The sequence below is a fragment of the Pipistrellus hanaki genome (genome assembly GCF_964339955.1).
Source record: "Pipistrellus hanaki genome assembly, chromosome: 6".
Classification (NCBI taxonomy): domain Eukaryota; kingdom Metazoa; phylum Chordata; class Mammalia; order Chiroptera; family Vespertilionidae; genus Pipistrellus; species Pipistrellus hanaki.
The window spans coordinates 32,451,157-32,478,555 of NC_140508.1; the positions used below are offsets into that span (position 1 = coordinate 32,451,157).

General features: G+C 52.5%; 1 protein-coding gene across 1 annotated transcript in view; it reads left to right on the forward strand.

The window, feature by feature from the left end:
* Positions 1 to 255: 255 nt before the first annotated feature.
* Positions 256 to 27,399, forward strand: part of LOC311624811 (tyrosine-protein phosphatase non-receptor type substrate 1-like) — a gene marked incomplete at its 5' end in the record, with an annotated part of 32,089 nt that continues 4,945 nt past the window's right edge. Inside the window, 5 exons of the mRNA XM_084888415.1 lie at positions 256 to 313; positions 1,156 to 1,395; positions 20,530 to 20,841; positions 21,640 to 21,960; positions 25,244 to 25,552. Of these exons, the coding sequence (XP_084744541.1) occupies positions 256 to 313; positions 1,156 to 1,395; positions 20,530 to 20,841; positions 21,640 to 21,960; positions 25,244 to 25,552 (1,240 nt within the window). The remainder of the gene's footprint in view (positions 314 to 1,155; positions 1,396 to 20,529; positions 20,842 to 21,639; positions 21,961 to 25,243; positions 25,553 to 27,399) is intronic.

Sequence of the window (27,399 nt, forward strand, 5' to 3'; positions counted from 1 at the left end):
TCATGTAAGGCCAGGAGTCACTGGGCCTTACTCTGACCACTGCTCAGTAATGTGGCCAGTTCTGCAAAGTCTCCTACGCATGGCCCAAGAGTCATTCAGGGTTTAAAGGAAATGAAGTGGCATGAAATTCTGGTGCCTGTGTGATTTCATGAGGTAGGCCTGTCTTACCCTGGTGCTCGATGCAGGCGGAAGGAGCACAGGGAGGACAGGGCACCTGCAGATTCTTGGACACACTTGCCTCTTCTCACACACAGCATGCAAGCCCTGCCCACGCTCCAGGGTGGTTGCCAGTCACAGCCCCTGGGCTTCACAGGTGGGTGCCTCAGCACATCCCTGGCATTTGACAGACAAGGATTTGAATCTCCACCGTGTACCTCCTCACTGTGTGGCCTGGGGCAAGTCGCTTAACCTCTCTGGGCTTCCACTTCCACATGCATGATCCTCTTTCACGGAGTTACTGAAGATGGAGTCAAATATGTTCAAATCGTGCTTGTTGCAAAGGCTCCTGTTGTTATTTTAGACATTGAAATCCCACGGCCCCATACAGAAAACTTCACACACTCACTGTTGGCATGGGGATGACTAAAATAATCACCTTTTAGGAACATACAAAATAATTAGAAGGAAAGAAGATCTTGGTGACAGTGTGGAGGATACATTAGGAGGGAACGGTTGGAAATAAATAAGACATGTTCATTAGGAAGATGTTTAGCTGTTGGTAGCAAAAAAAAAAAAAAAAAAAATCAACTGTGGAACAGATTTCTAATTGTTCCTTAATATCCACTCTCCCCTCCTTTCTCAGTGACTAGAACCCCTACATTTCAGCTGGACCCATGGCAACCTGTACCGAAGATCACGTATTCCCTCCTTTGTTTTAAGTACGGCCATGTGAGGTCTTTCCAGTGAAAAATATGTTGTGTGACTTCTAGAAAATGTCTTAAAAGGGAGGGTATCCATCTTGCACCTCTCTTTCTCCTGGCTGGCTGGAATTGAGATGTGATGACTGGATCTCAAGCAGCCATCTAAGTTAGCCATGAGGTAAATTAAAGATGGGTGCTGGCTCTCTGACTCTCCTTCCTTCCAGAGGAATTGTCTGTTTGAAGGAGTCTGTTTCCACTTGAATCTGGACTGACCTGTGACGTCTTGGGCCAGCAGAGTACAGTAAAAATAATGCTCTGCCAGTTCTGGGCCTCGCCCTGAAGAGGACAGGCAGCTTCTGCCCGGGCCTCTTGGATGCATGCGCTGCCTCGGAAAAGGTCGAGCCACTCTGCGGAAGAGACCAGCTGGCGAGGCCCCAGGACTGCGTGGTGAAGGAGAGGAACCTCTGTGAGCTCAGCATTGCGGTCATCCCCACAAAGCACCCGCCATTCCAGGATGGCCATCTCGAGCCTCCAGGTGAGCCCAATCTGAATACAACCACATGGCGAATGCCTGTAGACAAACCAAAAGATGGCCAGCTTAGACCTGTGCAGATATCTGACCCACAAAATTGTAGAAAATAATAAAATGGTTGCTGTTTCGGGGTAGTTTGTTATGTAGCAATAAGTGACCAGAACGGACCATGAGGTAGACGCTGTTTGCTGAGGATGTTGCAACAATTACACCAGCTCTGACCTGGCACCCCCAGATTTCTTGTTGCATGACAAAAGTAGACCCTATTTGTTCGAGCCTTGCTGATCCTTGGGGCTACGGGCTCAGGGCCTCAGTTTCTCACAGCTGTTAAATGGAGCATTAGCTTCTGCCCTATTACCTCCCAAAGTGCCCGAGAGGACAGAATAAGAATCAAGGCCTTTCTTACCCTAATATATAAAAAGCCAGGGGCTGTCACAACCGAAACAACTGGACGGACGACCGAACACAGGTTGTGAGGGGCGACCAGGCTGGCAGAGGGGTTAATGAGGGACAACCAAATATCTGAACAGCAGGCTGCATGGGGTGACCAGGCCAGCAAGGGGGTGGGAGCAGTTGGGTGCAACCAGGCCAGCAGGGGCAGAGGAGCAGTAAGGGGTGACCAGGCCAGCAGGCAGAGGCAGTTAGGGCTGATCAGGCTGGCAGGGGATGGGGGGGAGGGGGATTTAGAAGTGATCAGGCAGTCAGGCAGGCAGGTGAGCAGTTAGGAGCCAGCAGTCCCGGATTGTGAGAGGGATGTCCAACGAAGGGATCCCTGATTCTGGGGATCAGGCCTAAACCAGCAGTCGGATATCCCCTGAGGGGATCCCAGATTGGGGAGGGTGCAGGCTGGGCTGAAAGGACCCCACCCCCCATACACGAATTTCATGCACAGGGCCTTTAGTGTAATATAAGGAGTCCTTGTGTCCAAAGAGACTGAATGACATGCTCAGGATGTTATAATACATTTAATGTGTTCATAATGGCTGTGAACTTGTCAGGAGACAATTGTAAAGGATGTTGGAGTCAGATGCATTAGGGCTCAAGGCCCATCTCTGTTACTTTCTGACGTGACAAATTGGGTCAGCCACTAAATCTCTCCACGCCTTGGTTTCCTCATCAATAAAACACGGGTGACGCGATTTCCCTTGTAGAGTCTACACTAGGAATAAATTAAATGAGATTAATTCATCTCAAAGATAAATATCTCTTATGTGCCTGGCCAGACCCACTCCTGATATTGGTGGGACTCCGGGGCCACTCAGCCCCCAGATCTTAAATATTTAAAAAACTATAAATCAAGTTAACACATTGTTTTTAAAATGTCCTATCTTTCTCCTCGGTGAATATAACTTCAGAACAACCTGGGAGGCCAGGCTCCATTGGGAACCTCAGACCCCTCCGACAGCTTTGCTGAAACATAGAGTGGGGGTGAGGAGAGCTGGCCTCACCCCTCCCGCCCCAGCCTGCTCCCTCCCCTCTCACCCTCAGCTCCATCCACCCTGTGCAGACCCCACATGCAGGAGTATAGACACCGAGGGCTGCCTGCCCGATTTCCCTTCACCCCAGGCTCCACAATGCCCGTCAGCTACATCCAGGGCCCAGTGATTTGCCTCCAGAGCACAGGCCCTCGAAGCAGGTGTGGGACCTGCGGGCAGGAGTGCAGAGGTCCTGGGACCCCGACGTGGGTCTAGCAGGGGGCATGTCCCCCTGGCCTTGTGCGGGCATATGCAGCTGAATAGAAAGGACGCACTCCTTTGGTCTGGACCTCAGTCTCACCCCAACCTGTAAGAGGAGGACTTGGCTGATCTGACCTTTCCAAGTCTGTTGGAGACCAAGGGCTGGGACTTGAAAGGGCCTCCGCCATCGAGTTCAGCCCATTCATCCACACACCCCTTCAGCAGCATGCCTCCCCATCACACCTGCAATAAATGCTCATTGCCAAGCCTGTGGGGCCTCTGGTCACTCCATTCGCCTCGCCCCTCACTCCAGCCCTTGCTCACTGAGCCCCAGCCCCCTTGACCCGCCCTGTGTTTATGAAAACACAGAGTCCATGCATGCCGCCCACCTCAGGCCTTGCACCTGCTGTTCCCTCTGCCTGGGCACGCAGCTCTCCGCAGGGCTGGATCCTTTCCTCCTTCAAGCCTCAGCTTAAACGGCCCCCGGACACAGAGAGGGTCACAGACACCCTCTTGGGCATAGCTCTCCTCCAGGCCCAGCACTCTGTAATGTCACCATGTTACCTCCTTCTTGGCAGAGCCAGAGGTGGTAGAGCGGAGAGGTTAAGAGGCCTCACTTGCGGCCCAACTATCTGCCTCCAAATTTGGTCTCCTCCATCCACTGGACAAGTCAGGAAATTGTTCCACCTGTTTTCCCCAGAATACCGATGCTCCTGGACTTACAATGGGGTTACACCCTGATAAGCCCAGCGCTAGTTGAAAGTATCATAAGTTGAAACTGCATTTAACCTACCTAACCTACAAAACCTCATTGCTTAGCCCAGCCCCGAGGTCGGCAAACTGCAGCTCACGAGCCACATGCCGCTCTTTGGCCCCTTTGATAGATCCTCCCTTCCCCCAACTGATGGATGGAGTTCGAGCTAACCTGCACCTGCGGCCTGGACGTTCCTGAGCACCTAATCAGGCACCTTATATGGACTGTACATCGAACCGCCAATCAGCATCTGCCAAATACCCTACGCCCTTGATTCCTAAGTCCCTAAGTGCCTAATCGTGTGCCTTACATGAAACCACCAACCAGGGCGTGCCGAGTGCCCTAAGCCCCATCCCTCCCCATTCCTCCCCTCAAAAGGCATGTTCCTCTCTGCTACTTCCCCTTGCAGGGCAGCCCGGCCGGGCCCTTCTCCTCTAATAAAGCCTGTAGTCCTGCTTTTCAGCCCTCTGTCTCGTCTTCCACCCTGGAGTGTGGCTCTTTCACAAAATACCGTGCCCTGGGCGAGTCTGTTTTGAAGAAGTGGCTTTAGAAGAAGTTTAAGTTTAAAAAATTTGGCTCTCAAAAGAAATTTCCAGCCGAAACTGGTTTGGCTCAGTGAATAGAGCATCAGCCGCGGACTGAAGGGTCCCTGGTGCCTTGATTGTGGGCACATCCCCAGTAGGGGGGCGTGGAGGAGGCAGCTGATCGATGACTCTCTCATCAATGTTTCTAACTTTATCTCTCTCCCTCCCACTCTAAAAAAATCAATAAAATATATATATTTTTAAAAAGAAATTTCAATCAAATTTAAATGTTGATATTTGGCTCTTTTGAATAATGAGTTTGCTGACCACTGGCCTAGCCTACCTTAAACATGCTCAGAACACGTATGGTAGCCCACAGTTGGGCAATTATGTTGAGTTTCATATAAGTGCCTTCTTCTCACCAGAAGCAGGAGACACAGATGGGCATTTTGTAGACATGATGGAATGTGGAAACAAAACACAACATACGAAAAACCCTGGCAAGACAGTAGACGTTGTTTGCCTCCTTGATCTAGTGGCTAACGGAGAGCAAAGAGTATGATAGCTGGCCTGCGGGCAGGGGTGGGGGAGGTCCCAATTCAAAATTCTAAGTATGGTTTCTCATGACTGCATATCACTTTCGAACCCTCATAAATAGTCAGCCCATCATAATTAGGTGGGGACCGGCTGTGTGTGATTCAGCTCCTCATTTCCCCTGAATAGATGACTCAACCTCCACGTTCCCATCTGAGAAAGGGGGTGATAATTACTCTATCTCCGAGGTCTATTGTGAGATTAAAAGAACCAACGCCCGTAGTTAAGAGCATTTAGAACGGCTGGCACAGGCGGTACATCTGTTTGCCATTATATGAACACTTGTTGTTTGAAATTATCTTGTCTGCTTATTTCTTTACTGGCTGGTGGTGCCCTTTCCCTCTGAAAGGCAAACTCCTCACAGCAGCCCCTTTGTCTGCCCTGCCCCTTCACCCCCGCCCCCCACCCGCTGCTGCCTCCCACGGTGCCCGACAGGAATTCCAGCGGGAAGCTGGCACTGGGCTGAGCTCTATATACACATCCCGGTGCAGATGGTGACATGGAGGCAGGGGCGGAGCGGCGGGAGCAGGGCCTTCAGGAACCGTCCGGCCACGTGCAGGGCGCCTCGCCGCCGCCTCTCACCCGCGGGCCGCCCTGTTCCTGCACATTTGCCTTTCAAGGCCCAAGGCCGGGCAGAGGCCAGCGGCCCGCGGCAGCTGCAGCAGAGGCCTCTCGGGCCCAGTGGGCTCACAAAGGCATTTGCATGAAAACAGGAACTCCGTTTGCAGGAAGGACCGGTTGGGGGGGTGCATCGCGCGCTCCAGCGCCCCACAGCTGTGCGCCCCTCCTGGGACGGGGAAGACGGCGGGGGTGGGGGTACCGGGCCACCCAGCGGCCCCCGCACCCCGCCTGCTCCCGGGCTGGCGGAAACGGCCGTCTGGGTGCGCGCTTCTGCCGGTTTATCGCACTATTTACGGAGACGCAGGACCAATTATTTTAGGAGAGGCGGGACCGGGCTCGGACACACCGGCCCTTGGCACGGGGCAGCGGGACGGCGGGCAGTGGCGGCTGCGGGTCTTGGTCCCAGCCCTCCCCTCCGCAGCCCAGGACCTTGATCTCCGCGCCTGTCCGACGGGGGCGCATGGATGTCACCAGGACTGTCTACCCGGGAAAGCAGCTTCCAGAGGGGTGCGCCCCCGGCACCCAGAAGGGGCTCAGGGAACGTGGGCTCGGGCACCCCTGTCCAGCGCTTTTCCTTAGCCACCGCCTCTCCCGGCAGTCATGGAGGCGGGATGAGCCAAGTGTTAAGAGCAGGGGTTCAGGATTCAGGGAAACCTGAATTCAAATCCTGCTCCGCCCCTTGCGGGCCGTGTAGCCACCAGCAAGTGACTGACTGCCTCTGGATGCCTCAGCTTCCACTGCAAAGCGGGGATCAAATAGCCATCGGGTGCTTAGAACCTCATGAGGGTCCCAGATCCAGTGCTTACTGGATCCTTGCAGTCACCACTTCCAGGCTACAGGTGTGAGACTGGCTCAGGGTAGGAAGGGGCTTTGTCAAGGTCACACAGAGGGTCAAAGCCAAACCGTCCAGGTCTTCGGAGTATAAGGAGTGCTAATCTTCAGCAGCCCCAAGGGCGAGTTCCCCATCTGATTTTGCGGAGCCCGGTAGGGGTGAGGGGTAAGGAGCTAATAGTCAAGTCTCTCCTCTTCCCCCACGACCCCCACCCCAACCCCCAGAAGGTGCACAGGTTTTCCTGGCACAGAAAGGGTAATGGCTGGCTGCTCCGGGGTCTGGGATAAGGTTTTCTCCCAAGCTGAACCCCGTTATTATTATTTTTTTTATCATAATGTTTATTATTTTCAATGCAGAAGGCCGGACCCTTTCTGCAGGAACCAGCCTGCTCTTTCGGGCAGACCATCATCTCGGCGCAGTTCCTTGCTGGGAAGGCAGCCTCACGCTGCCCTCCAGTGGCGAGGCGAGGTGGTGCCGCCCGAGAAGCTGAAAAACAAGGGAATCAGGGAGGGGAGCTTCACTTTGCACGCGGAGGGGGCCCCCTGGAAGAGGGAGGGAGAAACTACAGCTCATCCCCACCCCCACCCCCCCACCCTGCCATTCGTGGTGCAGGTGGATCTTGGGAATCATGGGAACCGAGAATAATAGGCTGGATTTGAAAGGCACAGCAGTTTTATCACTCTGCTTTTATTTATTTCTGAATAGACAACACATTTACATGATTCAAAGGATTAAAAAGATGGTAGAGTGAAAAGGAAGTCTCCCTTCCACTCCTGTTCCCAGCCACCCGGTCCCCTTCCTGGAGGGAGGCAGCATTGTCATGTGCTTCTTGAATACCCTCCAGCAGAAGGTCTACGCGAATAAAAAGGCTTTGCAGGATCAGTGGTTTCCTCCATATCCTCCTGTGCATCTTGCCGCGTTACTTAAACATGTATCATGGAACACGCCCCATATTGATTCACATGGAGCTGCCTCATTCTTTTGAACAGCTGCATAATATTCTATTGTGTGAACTTCATAATTATTTGATTGGTCCTCTATAGATGAGCTTTTAGGCGGTTCCACGTCTTTTGTAGTCATCACGTTACAACAAATAAGCTTGTGCATACACTGCTATACCCAGGTAGGAGTGACTCACTGAGCTATTGTTGTGTAATGAACAAAAGGCTTTAAACAAAAAGCTTTTGTTGTTGCTCCTATGCGTCACGTCACAGGTGGCCCTGCGGATCTGGGCCAGGCTGGGTGCATTCTGCCCTGCCTCCTTGCTCCAGATAGGAGAGCAGGGCAGCTGGGAGTTTGCTGGTCAAGGGAGAACGGGCCGATCACATGTCTGGGAGTTGGCTGGCTAACAGCTGGGGCAAGAAGTGTGCCTGGGCCCTGTCTTTCATCATCCCGAAACATCGAGGCCTCTTGAAATTCCATGACTGGCATCATGTTTCATCACATTCTGTTGGTCCAAGCAAGGAGGCACCTAGCCCGGATTCAAAGCTGGGGAAATGGAAAAACCCCTCCCCAAGGGAGGCGTGGCAAAGTCATACTGCAAAGGGCACGGCAAAGGGGACATGAACTATTGTGGTCGTTAAAAAAAACACATTTAAACAATGCTTTTATTTTATAATAGATTCACAAAAAAAGCTCCAAAGACTGTACAGAGGTTTTGTATACCCCGGGACCCTGGTGCCCTCACTGTTAATATTTCATATTACTGCGACCCATTTGTCACAAGGACCAACAGTGATTCATTGCTGTTAGCTAAACTCCATGCTTTATTCATTCGTTTTTCCTGAATGTCTTCTTTGCTCTGTTCCAGGATCCCATTCAGAATACCACACTGCATGTAGTCCTCGGGATCCCATCCAGAATACACGATATCACATTTAATCACCCTAGCTCCATGGTCAGCAAACTTCGGCTCTCATGCCACATCATGGGATATATACTTATATGTGGAAGATTTGGTGGTGGCAGTTCACCTTGCGACCTCAGTTCTCCGATGGATTCAAGGGAAGTCGTTGATTTTCAGCTTGCCCAACTTTTTCTTGTTGTAAAAACTGGGGTAATGGCTTTTAAGCAGATCTTTGGCCCCTTGAGTGTGGCTCTTCCACAAAATGCCTCCGCCTGGGTGAGTCTATTTTGAAGAAGTGGCGTTAGAAGAAGTTTAAGTTTAAAAAATTTGGCTCTCAAAAGAAATTTCAATCGTCGTACTGTTGATATTTGGCTCTGTTGACTAATGAGTTTGCCGACCACTGGTCTAGCTCCTTAGGCTCCTCTTGGCTGTTTCAGTTTCTTAATTTCCTTGGTGGGTTTCTTTGTTTGTTTGTTTGTTTGTTTGTTTTGTTTTTTACAACCTTGACAGATGACCATCAGCGCTCCTCAACTAATCAGGTTTTCTGTAGAAGGCCCGTCAATGTGAGTGTGTCCAGTGTTGTTTCATGGTCAGTCTGGAGTTACGCGTTTTGAGGGAGACCTCAGAGGTAAAGTGTCATTGTCAATGCATCATATGAAGAGAACACGCTATCACCATCACTTATCGTAACGATGTTAACCTTAATCACCTAGCTAAGGTGCTGTTCGCCCGGTTTCTCCCGTGGAGTGCTACTCTCTCGCCCCCTTTCCGTCCTGCTCTATGTAAAAGGGAGTCGCTGTGCAGAGGCCACACGGAAGAAGTAGAGAACAATTCTCCACCTCCATCCGCCTCCTTATGGGGGGAGGGAGGAGGCACTAGCAACATTCGTTATTTGGAATTCTTCTGGTTTTTGTTTATTCTATCAATGTGCACTCATGGGTACTTATTTTATATTTTGCATCACCTTCATACTATGTTATTTCTTTTGTTGCCCAAATTGTTCCCGCTTTGACGATCGGGGCAAATGTTGGCTCCTGTGTCTCTCCGTCACATTCCCATCACTTCCTTGCTTTCTGACACTTAAAAAGACGTTATAACTGGGTCTGCTTCTGATGGTTGTTTTTTCTCTTGAGCCCATATTGGTTCTGTGCCTTTTGGCATGTGTGGAAGACTGGATCACGGATTGAGAGGGGGAAGATTATCCTGGATTATCCAGCTGGTCTGTAAACCCAACCACCTGTGTCTTTATAAGAGGAGGCAAGGGGAGATGTGACACACAGAGGAGAAGGTGACCTGACCATGGAGAAAGTGATTGGATGAATCCAACCAGAAGCCAAGGAATGCCGGCCGCTGCCGGAAGAGGCCAGGATGGGGTTCGCCCCCAGAGGCGTGCAGCCCTGTGGACACTGTGGGTTTAGCCTAGTGCAGTGCTCGGCAAACTCACTATCCACAGAGCCAAATATCAACAGTACAACGATTGAAATTTCTTTTGAGAGCCAAATTTTTTAAACTTAAGCTATATAGGTAGGTACATTGTTATTAACTTAATTAGGGTGCTTCCCGGCTGGCCTTTGCTGAAAACTCAAGGGCCAAAGAGCCGCATGCGGCTCGTGAGCTGCAGTTTGCTGACCACTGGCCTAGTGAGACTGACTGATTTTGGATTTTTGCTGTCCAGGGCATAAGAGAATATATTTCTGTTGTTTTAAGTCACCAAACGTTGCAGTGATTTGTTACAACAGCCTCAGGAAACTAATACTGCCTGCCTTCTAAATTTTTCCTGAAAGCTGGACATTGTGTATAGAAAATAAATACGGAGGGAAACAGGCCTTAATGTGAGGACTGATATTAATCTTGCCAGGAGTTGGGCTGCATGCAATGCTTGTTGTAGCTCTAGGCGCCCGGCTTCACATTCCTTTGTACCCTTGTCTTCTCCTCCCTCTGTGGCTCTGGAGGCTCCTTTGCACTGGTCCAGAGCCTGTGTCCCGCACCTCTTTCAGCTGCAATCGCTGTTTTATGCTGGAGCTTCATTGCTGTGGTGGTCCATGGGCGAGGTTCGGGCATTTAGTGGGTTTGCCTCTGGTCTCAGGGGGACTGGCCTTTTGGAAGAGTTTCTGTTCCTCCTCCAGGGGTAGAGCTATGCCCTACCCACTGTCTGGTCCCTTCCCCAGCTACAGCATCCCAGCCTATTTCCCCTATTGTCTGTGGCTTCTGGACCCACCCCATCCCACACACATGCCCTCCTTTGGGCGAAACAGGAAGTCTGGAGAGTTTGCAGTTCCTTTTGCCTTAGCCTCTGGATTGCCTTCTGGAACATCCTACGTCCTACCCGCTGGAGATTAGGGAAGGTCTGGGCGGGCTTCACCGTGGCTATGCTTTTCCTTCTCTCGGTCCGAGTTACATGGTGAGCTCTGTCAGATCCTCCACATCGGAACCCAGTGAGGGTCCTGGAGGGAAAATCTGCAAAACCTTCTCCATGCCCCCATGACTGCAGACCCCAGGAGCTCCTGACGCTTATGCTAGTCCCCACTTGGCCTTTAATAATTCAGCAGAATTACCACCTAAGTGTTCCCACCCATTTATGGCATTGTTGCGGGGAGGACGATCTCCCTGTAGCTGGATGCACCTGACTCCCCGATTTGGGGGTGGCAGTTTGCCATGCAACCTCAGTTCTCTGATGGATTCAAGGAAGGTCATTGATTTTCAGCTTGTCCAACTTTTCTTGTTGTAAAGACTGGGGTGATGGCTTTTAAGCTCTTTACATATGGCGAGTTGAAACCAGAAGTCCCTATTGTGACTATTTTTATATCAACCCACCACAGCAAGTAAGAAATATTAAGGGTCACAAAATCATTGGACTATAATCTTGGAATCATAAAGACTTTAGCACATAAACTCAAGTTTGCAGCTGAGATACCATAAATTCTAAGAATAAAATTCCCTAGATTGAAAATCTCCCTGAACTCTCCACTTCTTCCAGGCTGACAGGACATTAAACATTTTTCATTATCTGTCCTGTTCCATCTCTCCTACCTCACTTTTCACCATCTAGCTCACCTCCCACAAAATCCTACCCCCACCCTCATTTCTCCCCGCCTAGAAAACAAACTTGACTTCACACTCAAGGTTCCAGCCAAGTATTAAGCTAATTCAGAGTTCCTGATGCACCGTGACATTCCCTGGAACATGGCAAACCCTCAACAATCATCTGTTAATCTAATTAGTGAATAAAACTACAAAGCTCATATCATAGCATGGAGCACATAGAAGTTTTAACAGTGGCCAATCTCTTTATCATGCACCTAATTTGTGCCTGATAACTCTTCTAAGCACTTCATCTGTATTAATTTATTTTATTTCCATAACTTTATGTGGCAGGCACTATTATTATTCCCATTTTACAGATGAGGAAACTGAGGCACAGAGAGGTTAGTGACTTGTCCAAGGTTACCCAGATGCTAAGTGTCAGAGCTGGTCAAACTCGGGGAACCCCACTGATGGGTTGTAATCAGCATGAAGCTCATTCTGTTTGCCAGGCGCTGTGCTCACGCTAAACACGTTACGTACACGAGCTCTCTAATCTCATGATAATTCCCATTTAAAGTGTGAAGAAATGGAGGCCCATACAGGTTAGGTGACTTTCCTAGAGTCACACAGCTAGTAAAGCTGAAGCTAACATTCAAATCGGGTCTGCTTGCTCTAAATTCCACACTCTTATTTTAGTGCGGCTTCTGGGCTGAGGAAAGGAACATGCTAACCCCCTTGTCAAGCCATCAGCCCCTACTCTTCCTTCAAGGCGTAGTTCAAGGGTTCCTTCTGCTGTGATGCTTTTCTCTCTCCCCCGACCCCAGCTGCTGTCAGTCCCTTCCTTCTTCTCTTCCTTCCTGTGACTCCACTCCCATCCCTGCCCTCAGGAGGGTTTGGGTTCCATCACAAATCTGCTGGGGGGCCTTGAGGAACCCTTATTTTCACCATTTGAGCCATGATTCTTCTCTCATCTGCTAAATGGCGCTAAGCAAGTACCTCCCTCAGGGGCTGGGTGAAATATGCACCAACCTTAGCCTTGGGGAGCACTTACACTGTATTATAATCACCTGTTTAAATGTCTGTCTCCATCACGTGGCTGGAGGGCAGGCGCTGATTCTGATCTATCTCTTTGCCTGTGGCACCCAGTATGGCTTAGAGCAGGTATTAAACAAATGTGAAGTGAAATAATAAAGCATAAATAAATGAGTCTTAGGCTCCTAGTCGCATAATTCCATACATAAAATCTAAGATCGTTGCCTCACATAACCCAAAGTTAGGAGGATCTTAGATATCAACTTCCCAAGGCTTTCAATCTTTTTGACAACCATCCAGTTAGTAATACATTTTATATTCCCATGCAGTGCACATGTACAGAGAGAGAGAAAGAGAGAGAGAGAGAGAGAGAGAGAGAGAGAGAGAGAGAGAGAGAGAGAGAACTTCAGAGTGGCATTTTCCCTCACTATGTGGCCTAAACCTAGATCTCCTCTCTTTCTCCTCTCCTATCTTTTTAAAACAAATTAAAAACAAATGCTGGGTTAGCTCATTAAATTGATTTCATGACCCATGATTGTGTTGCATCCTGTGGTTTGAAAAACACTGCTCAGCCAGAATCTCTCTCCAGAGTCCTGCACGTGCACACCAGGGTGGGAAAGTCCCGCCCCAGAAGGTAAGAGGTTTCATTACTGGACAGCCCTAATTGTTAGAAAGTCCTCCTTTCTCTTCTCCTGAAAGGGCCCTCCCGCTGACTTCCCCATTGGCCCCTCCGGCTTGCTGGTCTCTCCAGCTGCACATTATCAAGCTTGCTTCACTTCATTGTTTCACTTTCTCCCCATGCTCCCACACATGTGTCCACCCCATGCATAGAGCCTTGATCTTCACCCATCACTCCTATAGTTGCCCTTGTTTGCTTTAATGGATTTCTGGAGCCAATCCACGCACACAGCAGCTGAAGTCTTCAACTCCTGAAACAGGAAGTTTGTTGGGACTGGGTGGGTATCAGAGTCTGAAGGGGTGGTGGGAGGGTGGGGAGACCCAGATGTCACAGAGGGGTCCAGCAAGGGTCCTCCACCCTCGCATGCAGCCACATGAGGGGCCTCCTGCCCACCCTCGCACCAGGCTGCCCAGTCATGCCTGCTGCCTCTGTGGGAGTTGGCCTCCCTCACCGCTGGAGGCCAAGGACAGGTGGCGGCACAGAATTAGCAGGGCCCGGTGCACACTGAGAGTGCATGGCCCTTGTTCAAAACCATTAAGTGTTTCCAGACAGTGACAGCAGAGCAGTAAATCAAGCGTGAGTCCCTCTGAGTGACAGTCTTTGCAGCTGCAGGGATCTTGCGCCCATGATGCCCACTTTGGCACTTTGCAGGAAGCAGGCTCAGCAGAGGTTGTGTGAGTGAGGCCCAGGCCCGGGCTGGGACCGCAAGTGCAGGACGAGAACCCAGGCCCGTGAATATTCAAGGAAGAGAGTCTTTAGGGATAAAGTTGTAGGTTCAGTTGTAGAATCTGAGGCCCAGAAAGATGTCCCCACGGCATCCTGCAAACTGATGTCAGAATCAGATCACATCCCAGTCCGGGGACCTCCCTCTCTTTTCTCTCCATTCTTTCCTGCATGGGACTCATCTTATGCAGCATCTATCGAAACCTTTCACATGCCGACAACTTGCAAATGTCTGTCTCTCTCCCCACCATCCCCATCTCTCTCCCAACCTTCAGACTCCAGAGTCCACTGTCTACAGCTCCAGTGGCCTCTTGCTTCCTTTCCTTCCTCTGCTTCCTCCCTCTTCCTCCTCCAAAGTCATCCCCAGCCACCAGAATGTGCGTTTCTAATTCATAAATTGGATCCAGTCACACCTCTGTTCTCAGCCCACTGATGCACTGCACACAAATGGCAATCTGACCTCTCTCCCCAGGGCTGTAAGATCAGGCCCTGAGACCTGCTGCGGCCCCCTCTCCCTATGCTGACCCCCCGTGACCTTGCTGCTGCTCAGCCCACCCAGCCCACACCTCCTCTGCCTGCTGCATCCCTTCGCTGGAGCGCTCGTCCCCAGATCTCCCATTCCTCCCCTTCCATTCAGGGCTCCGATCACACGCCCCTTCCCCACAGGCCGTCCTGAACACCTTGTGCCAGACACACCCCATCACACCCTCCCTCTGCCTCCGGTAACCCTCCCCGAAACTCCATTGCATGTATGTTTCCTTGTTTCCTTGCCTCCCTCTAGAAAGCAGCTCACGTAGCCCTAGCCGGCTTGGCTCAGTGGATAGAGCCTCAGCCTGTGGACTGAAGGGTCCCGGGTTCGGTTCCCGCCGAGGGCATATGCCTGGGTTTTGGGCTTGATCCCCAGTAGGGGGAGTGCAGGAGGCAGCCGATCAATGATTCTCTCACATCATTGATGTTTCTCTCGCTCTCCTTTCTCCCTTCCTCTCTGAAATCAATAAAGAAATGTTTGTTTTAAAAATAAATAAAATAAAATAATAAAATAAAATAAAATAAAATAAAATAAAGAAAGCAGCTCACGTAGCTTTACTGAGGGTGAGGCCCTGACTTGCTCATTGCTCAATGGCTCAGTGACTTGAGCCGTGCCTGGCACAGACAGGTGTTCTCGTTCTGTTAATGAATGAGTTCATTCAGCAAATGTGCTCAGAGGCTTTTCTGTGTCAGGTACTGCGCTAGGCACTGAGGACTTAGACATGAAGGAGGTGGGCAAGCAGAACTGGGTCCACCAGGAGCTGGGTCACCGTCTCAGGGAGAGACAGAGCTCTGGGGGAGCAGCAGGGTGGCGGGGGGGGGGGGGGGGGGGGGACTCTTGTCCAAGCTGCGTCTGAGCCACATCTGAGAAGATGGGGTGAGGGTGACTGATGATGGGTTCTTGTAGCAAGGGGTTGGATTCTACATGGCGATTTGCCATTTAGGGGTCTTGACAGCTCCCTCTCCCCCCCCACCCCACCCCATTAGAAGTCATGTTGGCGGAGTGAACAAGTGGAAGAGGTACGAAGGGGGAAGCTGCACTCTTAGGATAGAAACTTGCCTTTATTTAGCTCCATTTCTATGCTTAGGACTGAACACCTTATCTGCCGAAGACCCAGAGAGTCAGAGGTCGATGTCACTGGCCTCGTACTGCAGATGAGGAGCCGAGGCCCAGGTCTGACTGGGCCCGGGCTGGTGCCACCACGTCATTGGACGGTCTGCACTGTGCAGGGCTGCCAGCCTGAATGGTTTCACATCGATATCCGTTTCCTGGAGAGCCTGGGCCTCCGTCCCTCTCGGCCATTAGGTCAGGCCTGGGGCCCGTACTCACGACGAGGGCACAGAAGAGGCTGAGCTTACAGGCTCGGGAGATCCTCTTTCTGCTGGCACTGGAATCAGGAAGAAGACAGGCTTGGCACCACTCAGAGACAAACAAGCCTCCCCCAGTGGGCATGTGGCCCGACCCGGGTGAGCCCTGTGGGCACCTTGGCACTCAGACCACCACTCTGAGGATTCCAGCCGCCCCACTCCTCTCTGAGCATTCTAGCCTCACGGCAGGTGACCCACCACAACCTACCCCTGCAGCCCCACCGGAGTCACCATCTCCCCTTCTATGTAAGTAATGAGACCCGAGCCGCAGGGGCCAAGCCACTGCCTCAGGGAAGGCTTTCTCGTTGGTGGTGCTCCCCCATTTCCTTACCCATAATCCTTCTTGTTTGGTTGCTCAAACATCTGACTGTCTGCACGCTGCAGGGCACCACGAGAACTGGTGCTATGTTCCTCTGGAAGCGGTCCTCAGCTCAGCTCTGCCACAGCTCGCTTGCCTGCCCCTCCGTGTCTCTGAAGGCAGAGCCTGCCTGTCCGGGCACTGTTGCCAAATGGGTGACACGTGTGAATCATTTCTTTTTTGTTTTTGTTTGTTTGTTTGTTTTTATATTTTATTGATTTTTTACAGAGAGGAAGAGAGAGGGATAGAGAGATAGAAACATCGATGTGAGAGAAACATCGAGCAGCTGCCTGCTGCACAACCCCCACCGGGGAGGGGCCGCAACCAATGTGCATGCCCTTGACTGGAATCGAACCTGGGACTCTTCAATCCCCAGGCGGACGCTCTATCCACTGAGCCAAACCGGTTTCGGCAAAGGGTGAATCATTTTACCAGACTTTTATGAAAAAACTCTTCTGTATTAGGCTCTGCTCAAAGCCCAGTCTGAACTAGCCTTTTGCCAACGTCCATATTCCTGTATAGCACCAACATCACCCTCCCTCCCCACCACAGCCAGCCGCCTCTGCTGAGGGGCCTGGCAGGGGTGGAGATAAGTGGCCTTTTGTTTCTCCTCTTATCTCCAAACTGGGTTCAGATGTGTGTGTGCATGTGCTTTTCATGTGTGCGTGAGCGCACATGTGTGTAGGGGTGCCCTGGGCGCAGCTCCCATGCGTGATCTAACCCAGCTCCACAGCGGGGCCCCTGCAGTCCATGCAGAGTCTGTGCTATAGGGAACTCGAGAGTGGCTGCCAACAGGATGCTCTAAGTTTGGCCACATTCTTCCCGGGGGCTCCCCGAGAACGCCCCCTCCTGCAGTGCTGCATGGGGGTGGGGGAAGTTCAGGCTGCTCCCTGCCACCCTCCACCCCCTCTGCCCTGCCTCTCTTCAGTTCCTTTTTTCTCCTCCTCACTGTATGCCTCAGGAGACACATGGAGGGGAAGCTGGCCTCCTCTCCAGCAGCTCTCCGCCTCTAGGGGTTTTCTTCTTGGGGTGCAGGTGCTTTGCGGTGAGGAGAGAGGGAGCAGTCTCCTCTGGGCTGGCCACTTGCTCTCCCCCCCCCCCTCCTTTGCCATGAACTGAGCATACAGAGCGTGGGGAGATGGGATGGCTGGGGAGTGGGAGTTGGGGGTGGGCACTGTGCAGGTTGGACTTTGCTGCTTCTTAATCAGTCCCGAGCACATACCTGGTCCCAAAGGGCCATTCCTTATTATTGAGAACCCACTGTGTGTCCAGCACAGTGCTGGGTGCTGATTAATGGAGTGTTTGAAAGACAGCAATCCTCACACCCAATCATTTTTCATGGGAAAACAGATAAAAACCAATAGTGTGTAGCCATTGGGAATCCAGAGAGAGTAGAAGAGTATGGGGGAGGGGGGTCCGGAGCAACCAAGGGTGGAAGCCGGGGTCATGTTAAGCTGTGCTTAACATTCGCCTTTCCCGAACTTGTGGCTTAGCCCACAACCTGGGCCAGGCGAGTCCTGCCGACACTGTGAGCACAGGCGGTGATGGCAGGGCCGGAGCTCATAGTCCAGTGGGATGCTTGTCTATTTGGTGGAATGTGTCCGGGCTCACTTCGCCACCCCTCCCCAGCCACATCCCTCCATTCTGTGCTTCTGGAGGCATCCGTGGGCGGGCCAGCACAGGCCCCTGGCCTCTTCAGCGGGAGGAGGCTCCCCACTCCGAGGAGAGGGCTCTGCAGCAGGAGCCGGTGGAGCTATGCCTGCCTGACAGGCCGGGAGCAGGCACCTCCCAGCTGGAGACCTCAGACCTGAGGGTTTGGGGTTTGGAAGGAAGCCTGGACCACAGCGACCACTTCTCTCACTGTGGCTCCCGCAGCTGCTCCAGGCTGGAGGCAGGGGGGTGTGAGGGGATGGGGGCCTGCCCAGGCCGTGGGGAGAGCAGGCAGTGGCTCCCGGGCTCACATAGAGCTTCCTCTGGGGTTGGCGCCCAGCACGGGCCGGGGACTCTGTGAGCCTCCCGCCATGACGGCCACGCTGGGGCAGGCCCTGGGCTCCCTCCTGCCCGCCCTTCTGCTGGGACTCACAGATGAGTTCTGAGTGCTGCCCACGGGAATCCTCAGGTCAGGGAGGGAGCGCTGGGGGTACGGAATCCAGCCTCCTGGCGTTAGAGGGGTGGGCACGGGGGCTGAGACCAGAGGACCTGGCTGAGCTTCGTTCGTACCTGCCTCCTGGGTGCCGTTTGCTTGTTTTCCACAATGTGGGCCTGCAGGGAACAGAGGTGAGGGAGTTTGGGGGCAGGAAGAGGAAGGTGTGACAGGAGAGTGAGGGGCTAGGGGGCGGTCAGAGAGTGATAGAGGAGCCCACCTCCCACCCAGTTTCCTGGATGCCAGCTCTGGTCTGGGTGGCCACCAGGTCTATGTCAGAGAGGGTGTGAGGGTGGGAAAGACAGAGGGAGAGAGGAACCCCTGAGGGATGGAGCCTCTGGCATTATGGTAAGAGTGCTGGACGCACAGTCATCAGACACACCTGCTTAACATCCCCGCTTAGCCACTAATAGGCTGTGTGATCCTGAGCCCGTCACTGCACCTCTCTGGGCCTGTTTCTTCTGGAAAGTGAAACACTAGCATTCCTTAGCTGGGATGTGGATGAAGATGAGCACACATGTCTGAAAGTGCTTTATAGACCACAGGCGCTGAGTGTGGAAGGGTGATCATTGCCATTAGGCTTTATTCAGAGGGGAGAGAGCACCACACAGAAGGTACCAGAGCTCATTGCTAAGGCGACTTGCTCCTCTGGCCCCTGCCACTGCCTTCCATCAGCTTCTGTGTTGTCGTCGCTGGTTGACTTGCGCCCTTCCACACGCCCGTGGCCAGAGGCTCCTGCGGGCAGGGGTCCTCGACCGTCTGCGTCTCCCGCTGACATACTGGCTCGGAGCAGCGGCTCGGGGAAGGCGATGAAGACTTGGAGAGATCTGGCCCGCGGATCTCCACAGACCATGCTGCGGGCGGGAAGGGGCTGGTCCTGCAGTTTTCCCGGGAGGAAGGCTCGAGGAGACAGCGCCCGGGTTAGCAGCAGTGTGCTTTGTCCTGGTCCAGCGTCATGAGGAGGGAGGAAGAGGAAGCGGCCTCCGTTGGAGAGAGCCTCCCATCCCTGGGGGTGAGCCCGCAGAGGGCGGAGGCCACTGAGGCAGCTCCCCGGTGTGCCCCAGGAGACTCCTGGGGGGAGACGGGACCTGCCATCCCTGCCTGTGGGGATCCCTGACTTCACACTCACGTCCAAACTGCAAATCTTGCTTCCTCACCACACCCCTCCCATTCCAACCTGGTCCAGTTCCCCCTCCTCAAACACCAGAGGCTCCGGAGAAAACCCTGGCAATCACTTATCCATAATTCACTGCGTCTCTTCTCCCACCCAGTCCATGACCATGTCCTGTGGGCTCTACCTTCCAAACGTGCCTCCATTTCTCAGAATCCCAGCCCGGGAGCCATCTCCTCACCCGATGGCGGCGGCAGCCTCCTCGCTGGCCCCCCTGCTCCCCAATGCCACCCTCCCGCCCATCCTCCACTCAGAAACCCCATGGTCTTCTAAAGCACGTCAAAGAGGCCGCCTGCCCCTCTGTTTGCAATCTCCCCGGCTTCCCACCAGAATGGGATCTTCTCATGCACCACCGCTTTGCCCACACGCCGCAGACCCCGACCTCTCAGTGCTTCAGGCCCGCCAAGCCCTGCCTGCCTGAGCTGCTCTCACCTGCCCTCCCCCTTTCTGGGATGTCATTCCCGGCCCCCTGGCTGGCTCCTAGCCAATCCTCAGTTTCAGCTCAAAATGTCACCTTCCCGGGAATCCTTCTTCTACCTCCTAGAATAACAACCCCCAGCATTTTCGAACTCTGTCTTCTTTGGATTTCCCTTAGGCCTGTGGTCAGCAAACTGCGGCTCGAGAGCCACATGCGGCTCTTTGGCTCATTGAGTGTGGCTCTTCCACAAAACATCATGGCCTTCCCGAAATCGGTTTGGCTCAGTGGATAGAGCGTCAGTCTGCAGACTGAAGGGTCTAATAAAGGGTTCCAGGTTCGATTCTAGTCAAGGGCATGTACATTGGTTGCGGGCATGTCCCTGGTGAGGGGTGTGCAGGAGGCAGCTGGTCGATGTTTCTCTCTCATTGATGTTTCTAGCTCTCTATCCCTCTCCCTTCCTCTCTGTGAAAAATCAACAAAATATATTTAAAAAAAAAAAAAAAAACATCGCAGCTTAGGTGAGTCTATTTTGAAGAAATGGCATTAGAAGAAGTTTAAGTTTAAAAATTTTGGCTCTCAAAAGAAATTCCAATGGTTGTGCTGTTGATATTTGGCTCTGTGGACTAATGAATTTGCCGACCACTGCCTTAGGTCATTGGGCCCCAGTTGGGATTATACATTTGCTTGCTTCCTTGTTATCATCTGTGCGTGTGACCCCCGGGGCAGGAACCACACAAGGTGCATAGTAAGTCCGCAGGGCCAGAGAGCACAGCGCCTCTGCCAGGCTGAGTGCTAGATGTGCCCTGCCCTCAGCCCTCAGCGTGCAGACAGGTGCTCTCTCCACAGCTGGGCAGCCGTTCATCACGCTGACTGGCCCGGCGGAGAGGACGGCCCCCGGGCATTCGGTGCCGTTCAACTGCACCGCCGGCAGCTTCAGCTCCCCGGACGTCCGCGTCACCTGGATGAAGGACCGGGATGAGCATCCAGCCTCGGCGCAGCGCCTGGTGACCGCTGACAAAGGCAATTACTCCGTCAGCAGCAAGGTGTGGGTGACCCTGGTGCGCCAGGATGTCTCGTCGGAGATCACCTGTACGGTCACCCACAGGGACCTGGCCGCGCCCCTGCACAGCACCCTGAACCTCTCCCAGGTGCTCCGAGGTGAGTGGGCAGGAGGAGGGGGACATCGCTTTCCCTGGCCACGGTCTCCCACCCGAAGCCCCGGTTCACGCTGGCTCCTCGTGGCCACGGCTCGGGCCATGTAGCCATTAAAGGCACAGTCCCAGCGGCTGGCCATCTGGGATGACCCTCTGTACCACTTCACAGCTTGTGTGGCCCCTTAACCTCCGTGGGCCTCAATTTCCTCCTAGAATGGAAATAACATGAAGACCTACTTATAGGTTTCATGGGAGGATCAAATGACTGATTCCTCATAAAGCACCTAGAACATGGCCTTATAAATAGTGCCCGGCACACAGTAGGTTGTTTGTGCATGTCTATGATTATTACCGGGCTCAACTTTCCATTCCAAACATCTATTTGTTCTACTGATGTCATGGCTGCTACTAATCTTAAATATTGATTATTCATTCCACAAAGGAAATATTGACCATGGGCCAGGCACTGTTCCGGGTGCTGAGGATAGGGCGGTGAATAAAATTAAGTCCCTCTCCTCGCGGGCATTACATTTGGGTGCACCTTACAACTATATTTCATGATTTGAAACATGAGAAACACAGAATGTAAGATCCCAGGCACCCATGTACCCTTAGCCCATGTTTAATGACCATTAAGATTTGGCCCCATTTGCCTTGCACTGAGCAGACAGGGGAAAACCAATTTTTTTTTTTTTTTTTTTAAGTAACTGACGAAAGAGTGAGAGAATCTGTGGCTGGTTCCCAGGAAAGAGGAACACGCAGGTGTGATTTGAACAGACGATTCTCTCTGTTCCTCTGCCAGTGGTTCCCACCGTGAAGATCACCGCCCAGCCCTCCGAGGTGCACACCGCCCATCACCAGAGGGTGAACCTCACTTGCCATGCGAGCCACTTCTATCCCTCACACCTGCGCCTCACCTGGATGGAGAACCGGCACACGGTGCACACCGAGCCGACCCCCCGGGTCACCAGGAACTCCGACGGGACCTACTCCCTGGAGCACATGTGGCAGGCGGAGGCCAAGCCCAACGGGAGCGAGTTCGCGTGCTGGGTGGTCCAGGACGAGCAGCCCCCGGTCCAGGCCAACCTCACCCTGCGGGCTCCGGGCCACCGGCAGAGGAAAAGTGCGTGTGCCCCCGCCCAGGCCCCTGGGCAGCGTGGTGGGCGGGTCAGGGCTGGCCGCGGAGGAAGGAAGGAAGGACGCCCTGGGCTGGTGATAAAACTCTCAGGCACTCGCCGCTGGTCGTGGGAGGCAGGAGTGGGACTTCCCCTCCCCAGCCCCATGGCCTCTGCAGGCGGAAAGTTCCCTGCTGTAGCTCTGGACTGCGGACACGGCAGAGATTTCACTGTGGGCACCAACTGGGGGCGGCTTTTAATCAAGACTGGCTCCGCTGGGAGTTTCTGGACCTCAATTTTAATGAGATTAGACAGTGGCTGCAGGTGCGAAATTCTCATTCTCTCTAGTGCTCAGTTCGCTTTTTCTTTCTCCTTTCTCTGCCTCTACCTCCTCCCCCTTCTCATTTCCTTCCTCCTCCCATCTCCCCTCCTCCTCTACTTCCTCTAATCCTCCTCCTCTCCCTTCCCCTCCCATCCTAACCCTTTCTCAGCCTTATTGAGCTCATCCTTAGCGGCCTCAGATGGCTTTGTCCACAAAGGGGCGCTGCCGGCCAGCAGTTCAGACACAGAGCAGGGCGTTGCTTTTCGAGACCAGACGGAGATAAAGATGGATGGGCGGAGGGATTGGGCCACGAGGAGGGGAAGGGAGGATTATGATTGGCCAGGTCTGGGCCAGCCGAGTGTGGACTGACAGCTCTACAGAACCACAGCGGGTGGGGAAGGACAGGCAGGTCCCTCCCTCCTGGAAGTGTGGGCGTCTGCGCCTGCGTGCATCTCTTAGAGCCCAGTAGCTGCCTAGAGAGCCTGGACCAGGTGCGGGGCGGAGACCCTGAGCATCTTCACAGCAGGGGCTCGGAGCCTGCCCGCCACCCCTCCCTGACAGGCTTTGCCTCTACCTGCCTGCTGGAAGGATTCTCCGGGGGCGGGGGACGATCCCGCCACCATTCATTTGCTATACGCCCCCCGCCACCATTCATTTGCTATACGCCCCTGTGTTTCTTGTCCAACAGAAATGAGAAAGATGTCCGCCCAGGGGGATATGCAGATTTGAATGACAAACTCCAAACTGGTCCTTTCCCATCAGAAGCAAGTAACATTATTTCTGTATTGGCTCACTTCTTTGTGGACCGAGTCCTTGCCTCTGGGTACCGTTCTCCTTTGCCTGCGGGCAGTGTGTCTAGCCCACAGCTGCCTGGTGAACCCCCTGATCGCACCCCTTTGATTCAGCTGCTGGAAGCGCCCTGCAGTCTGGGAGGAGAAGGGCAGCTTCCTCTCCTGGCACTGGGTGCCGCACCTTTGCAGGCACTCCTCCCCACCCTGGCCCAGAAAGCCCTCCCTCCGCACTCACCTCCGGCACTGCCAGCTGTGCCTGTTCCTCTGGCACCTGCAGAGCGCTCCCCGTGCACCAGGGGTCCTCGCTCGCCTGGGACCTGGGACGTAAGACAGCTGGGAAAGGCAGAGGACAGGACAGGATGGACCAAGTCCCAGGGCTCTGAGAGCTTTCATCAGGAGGCAGGCAGGGCTGTCTCTTCACAAACGCAATGTGCCTTTCCTGTGTTTTTCTCTCCCATCCTGCCTGAGAACACAAATCCTAGTTATTTCACACCTCTTCCCAAGTCTACCTTCGATACTCTGTTTCTGGTATTTATTTCTTCCTGACTGCTCACATCTGCCCACATGCCCAATTGCCTCATAAACTTTGGGGCCTCCTGTTAACCCAGGACGGGGGTTATCTGTTTCCACCCTCCCCCATGGCGAGAATTTCAGCCCTGGAGCAAACACTGGCTCCTGGGTGTGGAGGTGGTGAGTGTGGTGGGAGTCCATCTGCCTCAGGCAAAGCGCTGCCCCTACTCAGCTCAGTCTCCTCGTCTTTGTTTTTGTTATTTATTTTTAGAGAGAGTGGAAGGGAGGGAGGAGGGAGGAGGAAGAGAGAAAGATAGATATGAGAGAGAGAGAGAGAGAGAGAGAGAGAGAGAGAGAGAGAGAGATGAGAGAGACACTTCAATGGGTTGCCTCCCACATTCACTCTGACTGGGGCTGGGATGTGCTCTTGACCAGGAATGGAACCTGCGACCCATCTGTGCACAGGCTGACTCTAACCACTGAGCACAGTGGCCAAGGCTCAGTCTCCCCGTTTTTGTAACAACAACTGTTGTGCCTGCTGAAGATTTGTTCCCTGACCTCTGCTTGACCATGGGGCACACAGTAGGTGCTCTATGATGCCAGTTTTGCAATCTCCATGGTACCCAGTCCAGAGCAGGGCTAAAAAATAAAATGTTAAACTTACGGTGAGTATATGATGCTAGCCCACTTTAGGGAGTGATTAATATGGGCCATCTATTCTACACTAGTTGCTTGATTTACGCATTAATTCTGAAAAATAGGAACCACCCCATGTTGCAGAGGAGGAAACTGAGGCTTAGAGCTGAGCGCTCAGGTTCACCTGGGGGAGGGCCTGGGAGTGCAAAGGTGGGTTGAGCGTGACATGTAGCCTGTGCCCCTAGCCCCTCTCTGTGCCACTGGCTTTCACGTGACCTGGCCTTGAGCAGTGAGCGTTCCTCCCTTCCCAGGCACTGAGGGCAGAGCTGAGCCGTGGTCATGGCTACAGACCCTGCAGGCAGACTGCTGGGCTAAGAACCGCCGCTCTGCCAGCGCCTACCTGTGGGCTCTGGGCCAGTTACCTAGCCTGTCTAGAAGTCAGTTTCCTCATCTGTGAAATGGGAGAGTCTGAGCTCCCACCTCCTATAGGTTTGGGGAGAACTTGATGAGGCAGGCAGAACCCATCCGCAGGGTCATATGACATGGGTGTGGCTGTGAGATGTGGGTGGCAGGCAGCCTTCTTACACCCTGCTGGCGCTCCCTGGAGTTTCGCCATCTGGCTTCTGGTATCAGCTTCAGAAATCAACTATTTATTTTATTTTATTTTATTTCATTTCATTTTATTTTATTTTATTGATTTTTTACAGAGAGGAAGAGGAGAGGGATAGAGAGTTAGAAACATCAATGAGAGAGAATCATCGATCAGCTGCCTCTTGCACACCCTCTACTGGGGATGTGTCCGCAACCAACATACATGCCCTTGACCCGAATCGAACCTGGAACCTTTCAGTCCGCAGGCCGACGCTCTATCCACTGAGCAAAACGGGTTTTGGCTCAACTCTTTTTAGAATGTAACCTTCAACCCTCTGGACAAGGAGCTAATGAGACATCTGGGTAGAGGTGCTGAGGATTTGTTCTCACTGGCATTTGGGCGCCTCCGTGCCCTCTCACAGTGGGGGTGTCTCCTTGCAGGCGGGAGCAGCTACCCTTACACCCTGCAAGGCCCCCTTCAGCGGTCGGAGCCAGGCACAAGCATCCAGCTGAAGTACACGTCCTCCGGGTTCCACACACAGCACATCACGGTGGCCTGGCTGAAGAACAACCACACGCTGCCAAACGCCCAGACCAGCGTCCACCTCAGCAGAGACACCTACAACGTGAGCAGCAGTGTGCAGATCCCCCTGCAGGCTGGGGACGTGCACTCCCAAGTCTTCTGCCTCGTCATGCACAAGTCGAAATTGGCTTTCCAGAAAGTCATCAACCTGGACCAGTACCTCCGTGGTAAGCAGCTTGTTTCTCGGTGTCCAGCCGGGCTGGTTGGGGTGTGGATGTCTCTGAGCCCCTGTTTCCTCATCTGAAAAACGGCCCCATCCCTCCCTTGCTTGTGGCAAAGATTCAACCCAATGATCCCTGCAGAGCACATGCCTTGTTCATATTAATCATGCAGAAATGGCCGCTGTTACTTTTTCTTATAATTACCATTCGCAGCACCTCTCAGAACTCAGTTTTCTCATTGGTAAAACGGAGTCAAAATCCTCCCAGGAAAAAAATCATAAATTTAATTTTATTATTATTTCTATGAAGAGAAGTTAAAGTGCCGAAACCGGTTTGGCTCAGTGGTAGAGCGTCGCTCTGTGGACTGAAAGGTCCCAGGTTCCATTCCGGTCAAGGGCATGTACGTTGGTTGCAGGCACATCCCCGGTAGGGGGTGTGCAAGAGGCAGCTGGTCGATGTTTCTCTCTCATCGACATTTCTATCTCTCTATCTCTCTCCCTTTCTCTCTGTAAAAAATCAATAAAATATATATATATTTTTTTAAAAAAAAAGAGAAGGTAAAGGGCTTTGAAACATATAAATTGAAGAAGCTAATGATGTCTTCTGATCACTGCCCATTACTTGGTGCACAGGCAGGGTCGTGTGACACGAGTGTGGCTGTGAGCTGTGGGTGGCAGGTGGCCTTCTCACTGCTGGGCTCCCTCGGGTTTCTTCATCCAGCTTAGGGGCCTAATTTTTCATCTGATATTTTTGGTCGGTTTTCCTGGCCTGAATCAATTCTTGACCGGTGTGTAAATTGAGTGAGGTCATACTATATCATGCCTGGAGGAAGTCTTAGTGATCGCCCATCCTTTTTTTTTTTTTTTTTTTAATTTAATATATTCTATTGATTTTTTACAGAGTGGAAGGCAGAAAGATAGAGTTAGAAACATCAATTAGAGAAAAACATCGATCAGTTACCTCCTACACACCCCCTACTGGGGATGTGCCTGCAACCAAGGTACATGCCCTTGACCAGAATCGAACCCGGGACTCTCAGTCCACAGGCTGATGCTCTATCCACTGAGCCAAACTGGTTTTGTCACGATCACTATTCTTTTCTATTTTTTTTCTTTTTTTAATATATTTTTATTGATTTTTTTTACAGAAAGGAAGGGAGAGGAATAGAAAGTCAGAAACATTGATGAGAGAGAAACATCAATCAGCTGCCTCTTGCACACCCCCTACTGGAGATGTGCCTGCAACCAAGGTACATGCCCTTGACCGGAATCGAACCTGGGACCCTTTAGTCCACAGGCTGATGCTCTATCCACTGAGCCAAGCTGGTTTCGGCATGATTGCCCATTCTTAATGACAACTCTAAAGCCTAAGAAGACCAGTGAGTGGTCCAAGGGAGACAGCAGTGAAATCAATTCCTCACGTGTCTATAAGACTTTGAAGTGTACAACATATTTTCCTCTTTGTTTTGTGTGCTCTCATCATGGAAGTAAGCACATCACTTTCCATCACTATTGGCAGTAATGTCTCAGATGAGCACAGCACATGGTCGGAAAACACAGCCATGTGGGTGACTTATTTACATGCACAGCCGCCTGCTGCTGTTCATCCCCTTGGTGGTTTACAGAAGGAAGCAGAGGTCCAAAGCTGGGAAGCCTTCCTGAGTTTGTGGAGCTGGCGAGGGAGGGGCCTTGGACGTGAACTCTGGCTTGACTTTGCTGCTCAGGAGCTGTGGGATCTCCTGCTAGTTACCCACATTCTCCCAGCTTCAGTGCCTTGGTCTGTAACATAGGGACCAGATTATCTGAGTATTTATTATATGCACTGAGTGGCAAATTATTATGATCTCTGAATGC